General features: G+C 45.9%; 1 protein-coding gene across 1 annotated transcript in view; it reads right to left on the reverse strand.

Moving 5' to 3' along the window:
• Window positions 1–15,000, reverse strand: part of LOC307237700 (metabotropic glycine receptor-like) — a gene marked incomplete at both ends in the record, with an annotated part of 55,279 nt that overhangs the window by 21,173 nt on the left and 19,106 nt on the right. Inside the window, 3 exons of the mRNA XM_080010463.1 lie at window positions 484–552; window positions 1,503–1,699; window positions 5,711–5,813. Of these exons, the coding sequence (XP_079866589.1) occupies window positions 484–552; window positions 1,503–1,699; window positions 5,711–5,813 (369 nt within the window). The remainder of the gene's footprint in view (window positions 1–483; window positions 553–1,502; window positions 1,700–5,710; window positions 5,814–15,000) is intronic.

Raw genomic sequence — 15,000 nt, forward strand, 5'->3', positions numbered from 1 at the left:
AGGCTCACGCCCGCACACGCACGCACACCCAGGCACACACAGGCACACACAGGCACACACAGGCACTCGGTTTCAGTCCCCAATCAGATTTCCTCACACTCTGATCGATGAACTGGATCACATCCCGAGGCGCTTCGGGCTGGCATCGCATTTCATACCGCACAATGTGGGATGCGGGGAGATTAACCGAACACGGCGTTAAAAGGCGCGGCCCGTTCCCCCCCGCTGGGCGTCCCGGCACAGCTTTTACATCGGTGATGTAAAAGTTTGCTTCGCAGAGGGAAGGCTCGGCGCCAGGCCTGCGCCGGGGAGGGAGAGGAGGGACGTTGGTGCGCGGTCGGTGCGGGCCCCACCGCAACGTCAAATTCTAATTGCAGAGAACAGAGGGTTTTCAGAACAGGGCAGATCCTGGCCGCCGAGTTTGAGCATCGGGTCGTGAAATCGAGGCGTGAAAGACGCATGAGACGAACAGTGGAGACTCACCGGGAAGTACAGCAGCAGAGCCCCGAACAAGATGGCCTCCAGCAGGATCAGACCGGATGCTCGGATCCTCTGGTGGACGGGGGAGGGAAAGAGACAGTGTCAAATGCAAAACGCGGCGACTGGGGCGTCCATTGTGAGGTTTATCGCTACTTGAATCCTCCCCGCCTCAAGTGGAGAGTCTGCGGAGGGAAGGCTACACTAAGTCCTGCTCTGTGCCTGACGCTCCTCTTCTCCACGTTACTGTCGCTGTTTCACTGTGATGGGCTAGCGGCTCGGCTGCACTTCTGCAAGTGATTTAAGATGGGCTTCACAAAAACAAGAACAGTGTTATATATGCACAAAAAGATGTAAGCTCATACGTATGTTTTTTAGTGCGTTTGAAAAAGGCTTTTTAGACTCAAAACCCTGCGGTGGACATAATTTCCCTTCTTTCTCTCGGTAACCTACCCACCAGGAGCACCCGCTGTGTTTTTGGAACACCTAAACTCGCTTGCTCCGTTTTATTTATCTATTTATTTATTTATTTTTGTTTCATTCAACTTGGAAATGGAGGAAAAGAAAATACATCTACAATAAAATCACACTGTTTTTATTGGTTTTGTTGGGAGAAACAGGGAACGGGGACACAGAGCGTCGCTCTGATGGCGCAGCGACGTTTGATTGGGTAAGGCAAGACGCCCGTTTCGCCGGCCGTGGTATCACCTCCTCTGATGGTGTGGTCCGCACCTCCAGTGCCCCCCTAACAATAGGGGGACGGGGGTGGGGGCAGACAAAGCATGAATTCAAAGAAACAGCTCCCAGAGAAAGAGTGTTTAGCATTTTTCTCGTCCTGGCCTGCTACTCAACTGAACTCAGCTGAACCGAAATGAAAGGTTGGCATTACAAGATGTGATGGAGGCTCCCACACAAAGAAAATACGAAACGGTCCGTACATGGAAAAAGCATCGGTATACTCTTATCACAAAGGGGCAAAACGTTTGGGGGGCATCACAGTCAACCCTGACCCCGGACCCCCTCACCTTGTTCCTCCTGAAGTGGTAGACCACCACCATGCTGGCCAGGTCCAGCAGCATGCACAGACCCTGGAAGGAGGCCACAGCGAGCCGCAGACCCCCGTCCTCCTGGGCCAGGCAGGGCGCGTCGTCCCGGCAGTAGGGGCAGCCCTCGCGGCACGGCATGCACTTACTGGACATCTCCGCCACCTCAGGGTCCTTGTCTGAAGCAAAGACACGGTTGGGTGTCAGAAGGACTTTGCAGCCACCGACATTTTTCAGCAGAGGGCGACTTGAAGAGGCTACACGAGGCCTTGCCCTGCTACTATTAATACAAGGCTACGGCCCTTCTGTGTTAGAAACAAAATAGTTAACAAATGCAGCTACACAATGTGTAAAATGATGACGTGCCAGAGGAATTTATTATCATTTAAACCTACTGGAGATAAATAATTCAGTTCATAAAAATAAATAGATCATCGTCAACGTCAACTCATCACAAGCTGCTCTGCTGGGAAAAAGCCCCAGAGGAAATAGAATACACCAACATCACGCTGAGAACTCTGAAAGATGCAATGATTGATTGATGGAACGATTGACAAGCCTTCTAGTCAGTGGCCTAACAACCATATATATATATATATATATATATATATATATATATATATATATATATATATATCATATATATATATATATATATATACAGTATATATGCAGGTGATTCAGTCGCATTTGAGGCCGCAACAGTTCGGGGCCCGCACGCTCAGGCCGCTCTATATCTCGTCACTATCGTATCATAACATCTGGAGTATCTTGAACACTCAGTCTACTGTGTACAGTGCACGCAGCCATGTCATTTGCTCCATGGTGTAAATAAAAAATACAATAACAATACAAGCATACAGTTTATTTACTCCTACCTATATGTTACATTTCTAAATGAACTTTAAATAAGGACTAATGGGCGATTTGATGTTCAAACATGTGCCCGCACGTAATTCTGGATAATGGCCATTTGGACGTGGGGACTACTAGTGAGTGGCAAAATCCACACAGCCGAGTGAAGTTCAGCAGGCATGTGAGAAACGAAAGTACAAACACAAAAGCTGGTTTCAGAAGCGCAAATTTGAAAGAAGCAGCCGAGGAAGAAAAAGCGGAACTTCCAAAAATAGTTTCTTTAAAGAAGTAAGGTGAGATAGAAATCACTCGTTGTTTAACTCAGCAAGAGCCGAATAAGACACCTGCCGGTACTGGCGCCTGTGCCATCCAGCCAATGCACCTATGATTTAAGTGCTTATTTATTCGTTTTTTGACTAATAATCAACCCACACGCCCGTGTTTTGTGTTTACAAGTCCCGTGCCCGACATGAATAATGTTGTCCATGTGCGGGTGCGCTGTCACCGAAACGCTCTCATCTGTTACGATGCTCCGACACCAGATTTTGTCGACTACGGCGCGGCGGTCTGTTTTCCTCGTCATCATTTCATTTAGGCGTCAGCATTGCGGTGCATTTTTGCTGTTGCCGGTCTGTTTAAAGCTGTGTGCTTTTACTGACTTTACGTTGTGTTGCCGTGACATTTAACGTCTTCTTCTGTACAACAAATCTTACAGGAGGACCTGATCGCGATTCCGGCCAGGTAAGTTGATGAGTGGACGAGGCTGCCCCGTTGTAACAGAGCAATCGGAAACCGAAGGAGGGGAGGAGGGAGGACGGGCGGCCGCAGACTGAATAGCAAGCGGAACGTCGTGATGCATCGTGTCGGGGGCCCGCTTTGAGCATCTCGCGTCGGGGCCCGGCGCTGACTCGTTACGCCACTGCTTCTTGTGGTTCGCTGACTGAGTTTGGTTTGATTGTTTCGTTCCATTTGATTGCTTAGGTTGATGAATACACTGATCGACTGACGTCCCCGGTACTACCACTGCCGCTCTTTAATTTGGTTTTGAACTTGTTATGGCAGTAGAAAGTGTGGCACCCAGGTCCTGAAATGCTATACAGTATATAACTTTTATATTATATTTTGTATTGTTTCCATGTATGACTGCACAACCCTGAAACGGTTTCAGCTTTGCAAGTTTATCACTGGGGAACATAACATCAGTGCGTGCGTGTGTGTGTGTGTGTGTGTGTGTGTGTGTGTGTGTGTGTATGTGTATGTGTGTGTGTGCGCACGCGCATGTGTGCGTGTGTCTTGTAATCATAGACTCTCTTGAAGACCATTTGCGTCGTTCTGATGAGTAATTTAATGGCACGGTTCATCACGTAAACAGTGCAACGGCTGTGTAAGTGTAGATCTGCAGACGTAATATACGGTTTGCTTCAGCTCCCAGGGCTGATGGGGGGGGGGGGGGGGGGGTTGGTCCAAGCTCAATAGAACAAAATAAGCAACGTTAATTTGTTTTTGTCAAGGTCTACCCATCTATTATTTTTATCTCTCCTGTCACATTAGTGGCTGCAGATCAAGTCAAATAAAAAGGAGAAAGGGACATGGAGGTGGTTCAGCTCCCTGATCAACATGGAGCAACGCAGAGACCTGTATCTCTTTTCACATCGTCGTACACGAAACGAAATGTTTGGAAAAAGACAACGTTACGATGACAGGTGCATACACGGCGGACGGAGGAAAGTCTTTTGAACACAGGGTGCGCTGCTGTCTGTTGTTTTTGCTGTTGTTGCTGCTGGTGATGATGTTGCCGCTGCTGCTGTTGTTGATGTTGTTCCGTGGGTGCTGCTGCTATTTCTGTTGCTGTTGTTGTTTCCGTTGTGACATTACAGTGAGCGGATCAGAGGATGGTATGTTTACGGAGAGAGAGAGAGAGTCAAAAGGATCTCCCTCCCGAGGTCTGATTGATAACTTGATCCGTACCTTAGGGAGGCAAATTAAAGCACCGTGACTGGATTAAGATGAGACGGTGCACACAGTTGAAATTTCCGTTTCCGGTGAGGGCTACCACTTCCGGTTCCGGTGACGTCTTTGCTGTGCGTTACTTGGTTGAGATGAGAGGGTACACACTTTTGACTCAATACTGATGAGGAGATTTCCGGTTCCGGTGAGAGCTTCCACTTCTGGTTCCGGCGACGTCTTCGCTTGTGCAATGTTGCTGCTACTGTCGCGGCTGCTGTTTTTGTTGCTGCTATTGTCTGCCGCTGGTATTGGTAAACATCTCTAACCTTATACCTCAACTCAACCATCTCTAACCGCGTTGCGTTGTTGTTGTTTCTGTGGCTGCTGCTGCTGTTGTTGCTGCTCTTTTGTTTTCTGTTGCTGCTGCTGTTGCTGTTATTGCCACTGTGGTTGGAGTCGCTTTTATTGTTGTTTTTGTTGTCTTTGTTGTCGCTGATGCTTTTGTTGTTGCTGTTGTTTCAGGGGCATTCTTTTGTAATGACCAGCTGACAACTACGTTCTCTTTCTTTTTTGTCCTCCTTTGTAAAGCGCTTTGTGTTGCCCTGGTATGAAATGCACTTTATAAATAAAGTGTGACTTGACTTGACTTGACTTGACACAGTGAGGTGGGAAGTGGATCTCATGACTACTTTACATGGTTTTTAAATTGCCAAGCCGGTCACACCCACTCGTCGACCTGCACATTGTGCTTATATAAGTGACTACTGCAAGAAAGGAAATCCAGGTGACCGCGATCCAATCAGAGCTTCACATTTTGCAATTTGCAATGACGGCTATATATGTGGTTTAAAAAAACAAAACACATAGAGACAATGGCTCCTGAGTGTGAGCCATTAGAGAACAGGGCTCATTGCACGGCATTTCAATGAGGCTCCTCCATCTTGGAGATTATTCCCCTTGGGGGTGCTGTGTGCGTATCCGGGAATTGGGAATGAAACAGTCATCTGATTATCTGCCTCTCATCGTGACCCCGCTTTCTGCCCGAGAACATCCTGCTCACCCTGTCAAGGTGTCAACGCACGTTGCCAAAATTAAACCATTTTAAGCAATTAAACAGCATTGCAGCAAAAGTGAAAACCACTTTGAAAACGCAGTTGTACTTTGAATGACAACTATAAAAATCACAGCTTGGATACTCGAGAATTGTGAGTCCAAGTCAAAAAGAGAACAACCATACCTAAATTCAAGCATATTCAAATTCATGTGCCTTCATCAAAGGTGGGACTCTTTTTTTTATTATTATTATTATTTTTTTTTTATTTACAAGAAGTTTCAGATATGAAAGCAGCCTTTTGTATTTGGAATTTGTACTTGACAGACAAACCTACTTGTCATGCCGTTGAGTGCAACTCTGCTCGGATGGTAGAAGCCTCTCCTGCACTGGCACCTGTACTTGTCCAACACAAAGCCATGGCCGACGATGGGAGTGCACTGGTGGAGTGAGAGGGGGGGGGGGGGGGGGGGGGAGAGAGAGAGAGAGAGAGAGAGAGAGAGAGGGAAGGATAAATTAGTGGCAATCAACAAAAACAAACCTGGCAGGATTGCTATCAGGGCTGTAAATATGTGTGTATTGAAGTGTTAATCCTTTTGTTATGTATAGATGAGATGTATCGATTAGATCTCTATGTAATTACATTTGATGCACAATCAAATCTACACGTAGAGTACACACGTAGGTCTATTTGTTCCCTCTAAAGACTCATTAAAATATATCACAAGGACACGTGCAGGGCTCCAAAACAACATGCAATGATGAATAAACCGATGATGATGACATCTGTTTTAGGGGCAGAAATTATAGAGCGGAGACTTTATTTGGTCTTAACGAACTCGTCTGAATCCGGTTATTAAGCGCTCCGTCTGCATCATCTGCTCGGGGAGTGCTGGTGTCCTAGTAATAAAACGCACCCGGTGTCGGGGGAAATCACAGAGCTTTGCCAAGTTACAGGCAAAACTAATTAATATCTAAATAAAGAATTAAGGCTCATTTGCTGAATGTAAACGTGAGCACAATTCCAGCTTGCGACGGATGAGCGCGGAAGCTGGATGGGACCGACAGACCATCTGGAGAGAACGCAGACAGACAGGAGGGAACGACAGACAGGGGAGGGGAAAGGGATGGTTGCGCTTCGGCGCGCGGTCCCTCAAGGGCAGGGCGCGCCCTCCCACAGAGAGCGCGGGGAGTTAATCGTCGGCGCGTTCTCCATTGCAGTATTCTCAGGAACCACGGGCGGCGGGAGAGGGAAAATGCGCGGTGGTTGAACAGAGGTTGAATGGAGGAAAGCCGCGAAAAGCAGCTTGTCTGACGGCCCGTTCCATGCAGACACAGGGGATCAACGCACGGGCTCGTCAGCCGACCAGGGTAACGCCATTCCTCCTGCACCCCAAATTATTATCACCATCATCATCATTATTATTATTATTATTATTACTTATACTTGTGGCCAGCGAGGCTTTTGTTCACGATACATTAAAAAACTCTCGCCGTGTTGGCAAACCCAACAAAACCACGGCAGGTCTCCCTCCCTCAACCCCTACCTGTGGGCAGAGACTCCCACACACATAAATACCAATAAAAACGTTGCCTTTTATTTGTAAACTGAACTTTGCAACGACCCTGTTAATTCACAATAAAATCACACAACTCGAATGAGCTGTTTGCACGTCCTATTTTGTCCCTGCGTCAAAAAGAAATTCGTAGACTTTGACTTTCACATCTGAGTTGTGCTGCGGGTCAATTTTGGCCAAACAAATGAGAAATGACACAGCAATGATGATCTCCCATCGCTTCCAATGCATTTCTTCCAGGGAACGCCCCCCGCGCCCTCACGCTTGCGGCAAACATAAACCAGGCTGAAGAAAGAAGAAAGAAAGAAAGAAAGAAAGAAAGAAAGAAAGGAATAAAGGAATAAAGGAAGGAATAAAGAAAGAAAGAAGGAAAGGAATAAAGGAATAAAGGAAGGAAGAAAGAAAGAGGAAGAAATAAGAAAGAAAAAAGACAGAGTGGAAAGAAAGAAAGAAAATAAGAAAGAAACAAAGGACAAATAAAAGAAGAGCAAACACAAACATCCTTCAATTTACACATACACACACGAACACGCACACACGCGCACGAGCGCACACACACACGCACACACACACACACACACACATACACATATACACACGCGCGCACAAGCGCACAGACACGAGCGCACACACACGAACATGCACACACACGCGCACGAGCGCACACACACGCACACACACACACACACACACACGCGCACACACACACATACACACGCACACACACGTACACGAATACACACACGCGCACAAGCGCACAAACACGAGCAGGCACACACACACACACACACACACACACACACACACACACACTGTTTGAACTGGGACAGAAATAGCTCCTCCATTAATATAACATGAATTTTCATAAATAGTGGATTGCAGTGCATGCCTACAGTAAAAACAATATATTACCACTGGGACATTGTGGGTTTTTGTTTTGTTTTGTTTTGTTTTTCTTCATTTTTGTTTTATCGGAGGAAGAAGAGCTGAGGTATTGAGTCTGGACTCAAATCCACATTTTAAAGTCTTTAACTTCAATGAGACCATTGTAGGAGAATTCTAGGACAGTCGAGTTATTTCTTGTTCTTCCTTTGAATATTCAACATACTGTACCACTCTAACACTAACTACTTAGTTTACTCTTATTACTCTTTATTTCTGTTGGGGTTTTTTTTTTTCTCAGAAAAGGGATTCTAATTGGACTTGAACCGCTCTGGTGTTCCAATCGCTTCAGTCTTGAGTTGGATTTGATTAAAGCCTGGAGGTCGGACTCGCCTTGTGCGGTCATGACTCCAAACCTGCTTCACACTTTAGGAATTTTAAATGGCTCGGCACGGGAGACGCGGTGCGGAGGCTCATTGCTAGGATTTCCACGTCAATGACAAAAGGACGAAACGGCTCAGCACAAAAGACAGCCTGACACATTCCCAGGATATTACAATGCCAAGGCGGCGGGGGTGAACCGGGAGATGGCTCTGATCTGAGGCGAAGCACTGAAAAACAAATTAAAAATCCACGTATCAAACAATATCTCCTGCCCCAGACGCCGTTTGCCAATTGGATAGTCACAACCCTGCGGGCCGGAGGGCGGACACTGTGGCTGCAGGGATTTGACGGAATTGCTGGACTCAATAAAGTACGGTGGCCCACAAAGTGGTTGCACTTCAACAGCAAAAACAGAGGAGCGCACGGTTAGTAAGGCAGACACGCACGCAGAATCAAGAAACGATAAACAGTATATGTCACATCAGCAAATGCAAACATGAAACATGCCGCAAGTTCAGAGACGATGCAAAAGCAAAAACACATTCAAATGCAAACAAATGCGAGAGTCCAATAAAATGTAAATAAAACGCAATAACCAATTCTAAAGTTGCTCACAGATCTGAAATAATCTGAAATGGGTATTGGTAGGATGTCTGGTTGTTTGCTGCTCAGTCATAACTATTCTATCTAGGACAGTGTTCATATAAATAAATAAATAAATAAATAAATAAATATATATATAATGTGTATATATATAATGTGTTTATATATACTGTGTATATATATATATATATATAATAATCTATTATACTATTAACAATTCTTTGTAGGACAGTGTTCATATATATAATTCTATTATGGCAATATAAACAATGTGTTAATATATATTTCATATATTTAAGCGGTATGTGTATATGTAGTTATAATAATAAGCATGTTACATTCGTGCAACAATCCGTGCAAGTATTTAGTCTGTTAAATATTAGGGTTAATTCGGACTTTTTAAAATAAAAAAATCCTCATTGACTTGAAAGGTTGATCAGGTCCCATGGATTATCAAATTATTAAAGAAAATAATTTCAGTCAGGGTTACTCGTCACTCTAGTTAACCATTTCTTGCAACAAATAAATGGATATACAGTCATAGTTGGTGTTGATGGCTCCGCTCTTTAAGATGAGATGCTGAGCTAAGGAGGGAACGCAATGCCGAAAACCCCCATGGGGACATAAGAGTGGGCCCAAAGCAAAACAGTGAATTACAGTTCATATCCTCAATTTAGTTTAACCTTTGAGCCAAGGTAGGGCTCTCAACCGGAAAGGTGAAGGCTGGGGTGGTGGAAGCAAAGCTTTACCAGCAGCAGCAGCAGCAGCAGCAGCAGCAGTGAGAAACAATCATTTGGTGAAGCAGAGATCAGAGAAGAAGGGTGTGTGAGTGACAGCTGATTGCAGCTGAGGGTATATGACTTTTGTGTCCTGCATGAATTGATGCAATGCTTAATTTCAGTCAGGAACACACTCGTCATAGGTAACCATTTATTGCAACAGAAAAATGGATATACAGTTATACTTGGTGTTGAATGCCCCGCCCCTTGAATTAGCCAAGCAGCATGCTGAGTAGTAGAGAGGGCATTGCAGAAAACCCCCGAAACAATGTAGCCCCAAAGCCGGCTCAGAATAACGCCCATGCCCAGCGTCTTCCAAATTATGAATAAAATCTTTGGAGCAGCAGCCTGCTGCAGACCTCAGAAAGCCATTATCATAAATGAAGGATGACAGCATGCGTCCGGAAAGAGGTCATCCTCCAGTTATGTGAAATATCCATGTGTAACAGCAGCCTGCTGTGGACCTCAAAAATTCATTAAGTTAGGATACAGCAACATCCTATAGAGGTCAACCTACATCAACAAGCATGTTGCCGACCTCGCTATTTCGAAGGGTTCTGCGCGGGTGCAGCATTCAACAAAATCAGAGTTGAGGTGTGAGTCATTCAGACGAGATAGAAATATATGTGAAGCAGCAAGCCTGCTGCAGACCTCAGAAATTCATTACCCTAAGAAAAGGATGCGACCATGCAACCACCAAGAGGTCATCCTACGGTTATGTGAAATATCTACTGTATGTGTAGCAGCAAGTCATAGACGATAGAGAACAGAAAGCAGTATTAGTTTGAGTGATAACAACATTACTGTCTGTTTTATTGAGGTGGATAGAGTACTGTGGCGGTTCCAAACCACCACACGCCACCCAGGGAATTTTCAGGGACCTCCGGCACAGAGACACAGTTGACGGGTTGTAGACACCAGTTTATTGTAGAGAAAGGGCTAGTTGGAATTAGCCCAGGAGCACATAGACATGTGTCATGACAAGAGCACCTCTCCTGAGTGAGTGTGGGGACGGAGGTTTTACCTGATGCTCGTTAAACCAACCAACTTGGGTCCCGACTCTCCAATTAACTGGGCCCAGGTCAGGTGTGGCTGCTCAAACTACACCATCCCCACAACTTATATGAGCATCTATTGTGTATCAGAAATGGTAAGGTCACGCAAAGGATGGAAAGAATCTGAGTTCCTTGTATAGTCACCACACCGGAGAACTCGTAAAACGCAGTTTAAAAAAACGGCTTCTAGTAATGAATCTGCATATGAACCGGAAGACCCTCGCTTTAAGTGAGACACCAGTTTGTGCAACAGAGGTAAAGTGAAGGTAAGGCGCGAATCGTTATTCTGTGGATGCTTTTTTTTTTTAAGGCCGTTGAAGAGGAGGTGAATGCTGGGGTTCCCAAGCAGGCTAGATATTGAAGCATCTGCACATCTCAAATGAAACTGAATACCTGCTACAAATGCTTTGATGGGGGACGGTTGCATTTTACGGATTTACGACAATGAAGGGATGTTAACAGGCGTGGGAACAGAGGAGGCTGAGCAGAAGGAAGACAAATAGGACCATGCGGAGTCATACATTTGAATTGTAGACTTTGCCGGACCGAGACGTATATAATGGGTTGCAGAGTTCATATAGGACTGAAGTGGGCTTACAAGTCTAGGAAGGTTTGAGGGAGGTCTGGGGAATGTGGCTTTGAGGCGCAGCGTGCGGGGCAGAGGCTTCTGAATTCCTGGACTTGAAATCGGGACAAGGAGTCAGCAATTTTATTATCCAGGCCGGGTAGGTGCGCTGCACAGAGAGAGTGAAATTGCCCGTGACACATGACCACATTAGCCATCTGACAAATCTATTAATAAATGGAATGGAAGAGCGTCCTCTATTGATGATATCAACAGCGGCTTCATTACCGCAGAACACTATGATTTGTTTTCTCGACCATAGATTTCCCCAGAGAATGTATGTGACGACAATGGGATGTAACTCGAAGAGAGAAGTAGACTGTTCAACTGAGGGAAGAGCAAGCAATTATTTTGGCCAAACATCAGCGAAGATCCCCCCCAAAACAATTAGGCGAAACTGACGTTTCTGCATTATCATTATAGAAAAAGTTTCAATTATCGCAGAGCAGAGTAATGACCAAAATCAGCTCTAGAAGAAACAGTCTTCATTTGTCACACAACACATGCTTTGGATGGTGGCCGGTGAAATGGTTCCTCTGAATTTAACCCATCCCGGCCTGTCCTTCCTCCGGGGCCACAGCCAGGAGCACTGTCCATCGCTGGTCAGACGATGATGTGTGCATGCTTTTGAGGGGGGTCCTTACTGACGTGGATTCCCTGACCGGGAATCAAAGCCGGGGAGCGGTGGTGAGAGCGCCGAATCCTAACCACTAGACCACCAGACATCCTTTGTTTACAGCAACGAGATCATGAACCGTCTCTGAGATGTCCAACAATCTAGATATGAAAGCTCAGCCTTGGGGAATAAATCTCATAGAAAAGTTAAGGTGGCTTTACAAAGACAGCGATGCACGTTTGGTCATGGACACCACTTCCAACGCGCTTTTCATGGCGCCTCGACAGCTTTTTAAGAGGCAGTGATGCCTGCATAAGGTCCCTCTTCAAGTGACGCCTAGAAACTTGATCAGTTTCAGTGGTGCTTTGGGTTTTCTCTGCAGAGCAAGAGGCACCCAACTGATTAAAAACGCCTTTTAACACGCTAATGCATCGATCTGGTTGGAACTGAGGATAAATCCACTACTAGAAAATCATCTAATAGGTGAGAAATAAATGGTAATTTGCAGTTATTCAACTGAATCCATGCCTCTGAAAGGGTATGCAGGGGCTACTACGACAGACGGAGGTTAGTCGGACAGAAAAGTATATTTTATTCCGCCATTTGACTCCGGACGGGTGTCACTGCGATGGATGGAGCGGCATGATCTTCAAGGAAAGAACCCCAACCCGAACCCGTTATACTGTACCCGCCTTCTCTAGCCATACGCCTCTGCCGGCTAACTTGATGAACTGAAATACATTATCGATGGTTGCATAGAAAAGGGAAAACGGTGTGAGAGCAATAAGGCTATGAATACTTGGAGCACTGTCGTCATGAGCGGCTGACAAGTCTATTATCAGACGCTTTTTCCGTGAGTATTTCCTCGTTGCTATGCTAATAGGGTTTATGCGGAATATGAAAAAAGGAGGACTATCAAAAGGCAAGCCCTTCTCGGCCTCTTTAGTCGATAACTTGTCAACTATTTAACCCAGAAACTTAACGCAGAAAAAAAAAAAAAACCTTGAACCAAACCAGTAATTAAATAATTGAAAAACCAACAGTTGGGATGCTTCTACAAAGCATGGTTTATTCACTTCTACTATACTCGAAGACGAGTGCGGCGGGGACAGGTGGACCTGGGACGGTCACCTCCGCAACAACTGCAGACATGCATGAATCTACAGTTAGGAAATCTCCATACATTCTCATTAAAAATGATACGAGGAGGGGGAGAAATATTTTTAGAATTCACCTTTCCACTGTTGCCTTCCTCTTTTTTTGGAGTGAAGTGGGAAGACTGTGCGGGCTGAGATTGATTCATGGTCACAGCTTTTTTGGCAGAGGCTCACCGTATGCGAGAAAGACCCACACACACTCATAAAAATCACCGCGTAAGACATTGCCAAGTCTGATATAAGTGCTAAATATGTGTCCAGATCAGATCTTCCATCTACCTTCTAGAAAAAAAAACTTCACATATTTAGCTTCTCTGTGGAAGACAAAAGCAACAAAAGCACAGATATTTTGATTAAGCACAACATTTTTTTTTTTTAACCAAATGAATGTTGTTACCTGCAATGATTTGATACCTAAGGTGAGGAGGGACGGCGGATCCCAGCGTCGCGCACAGCGCGACGTCACATAAGAGCGCTGCGACATCTGCCGCGGGTTGTAGCCGTGGCGGGAGGTGGCCCTGAGGTTCAAGCTTGTGGAAAAGCGGTCGGGACGAGTTTCCAAAAAATTTGGAGCGGACATCTGTCTCGCTAAGGGAGGACTGGATGAAGAGGACCGGGTCTTCACCCTGGAGGTCAGCTGTTTGGTTGGAGTCCTGCTCTTTCTCGCTGGGTTGCTCGCGTTACTGGCGCGGGCAGCGACGAGGGTATCAGCGGCCTTGATCCTGAGTGTTTGTCATGTAAAACCGAAAAAAGTTCATCGTGACTGGCCCCCTAGAGGAGCGCGATATTGCGGCTACAGTACATAGAGCTCCGAGGGTCTTTGACACTGGCCAGTGTTTAAACACACACTACAGCTCTCTTCCTCCTTCCCGTTCCTCTCTTCTGTCGCTTCCTCGTCGTCGGGCTGGTTTCTTTCTTGGGATTTCAAAGACGCGGTCCCCTTCGCTGACCGATCCGTCGTCCGGCTCGATATGACACATGACGAGCACAGGCACGTTGAGTAAAGCGACCAACAACCAGCAAAAGCCTGTGACGCAAAGCTTTGCTAGCAGCAGCAGCTGCATTTGGTGCGGCAGAGATCAGAGTAGAAGGGCGACGTAGTTAAATGTTCCACCTTTTTGTGAGAATGGACTGTGACTGGTGAGAAACACTCAATCAGCAGCGATTCAATCAGCAGCGACATCACGGCTGAGGGCATGCGACTTCAGTGTCCTGCATGGATTTTTTGTGACGCTATATGAGCTGGATGAGCCAAATTTGTTTGCGCCCAAAAAGGGGTGGAATCTATTTAAAATGTCAAACTTGGCTTTTCAGTGATCGCTGCTGTCGCTCTGCTGTCGCTCTGCTGTCGCTCTGCTGTCGTTCGGCTGTCGCTCTGCTGCTGTCGCTCTGCTGCTGTTGCCACGCTCCCTCCACCACCTGTGGCTTCTGCCTCTTTAATCCCAATGGGGGACTCAAGTTCAGTCCCATGTTTGATCTTCCGCCAATCCACGCCGCTGCTCGCTCCACCGCCGCACGGAGTGGTGGGACAAAATCTTAATTCTCACGTGAGTTGTCAGACAGAATTGGCCCCAGGCGTTGAAACAACTATCTGTAATGGGATGCTATACTACTAGATAGGGAAAAAAAACAAATACTCCCTGTTGCGGGACTGAACGGGGCGAACGAGGGAGAGGAAGGGAGCGGGGAGGAAGGATTAAAGAGGGCCCTGAAAACAACAGCAAACTCTGATGGAGTAATTGGTTTATTGAATCAACGTACCAGCACTGGCAACCTGAATGGGATGCAGCTGCAGGAGATTGAGGTGATTACCTCAAAACGACCACCTGATGAAGAAGATCCGTTTATAGACATTGGAACGCAATGTATTTAATTTTTCCTAATCCAACTGGAAATACTGTATCAGGATAATTAATTGTGTTTAGCTTAAGTAATAAAAAAAAACATAT

Source organism: Zeus faber (genome assembly GCF_960531495.2).
Source record: "Zeus faber genome assembly, chromosome: 12".
Taxonomy (NCBI): domain Eukaryota; kingdom Metazoa; phylum Chordata; class Actinopteri; order Zeiformes; family Zeidae; genus Zeus; species Zeus faber.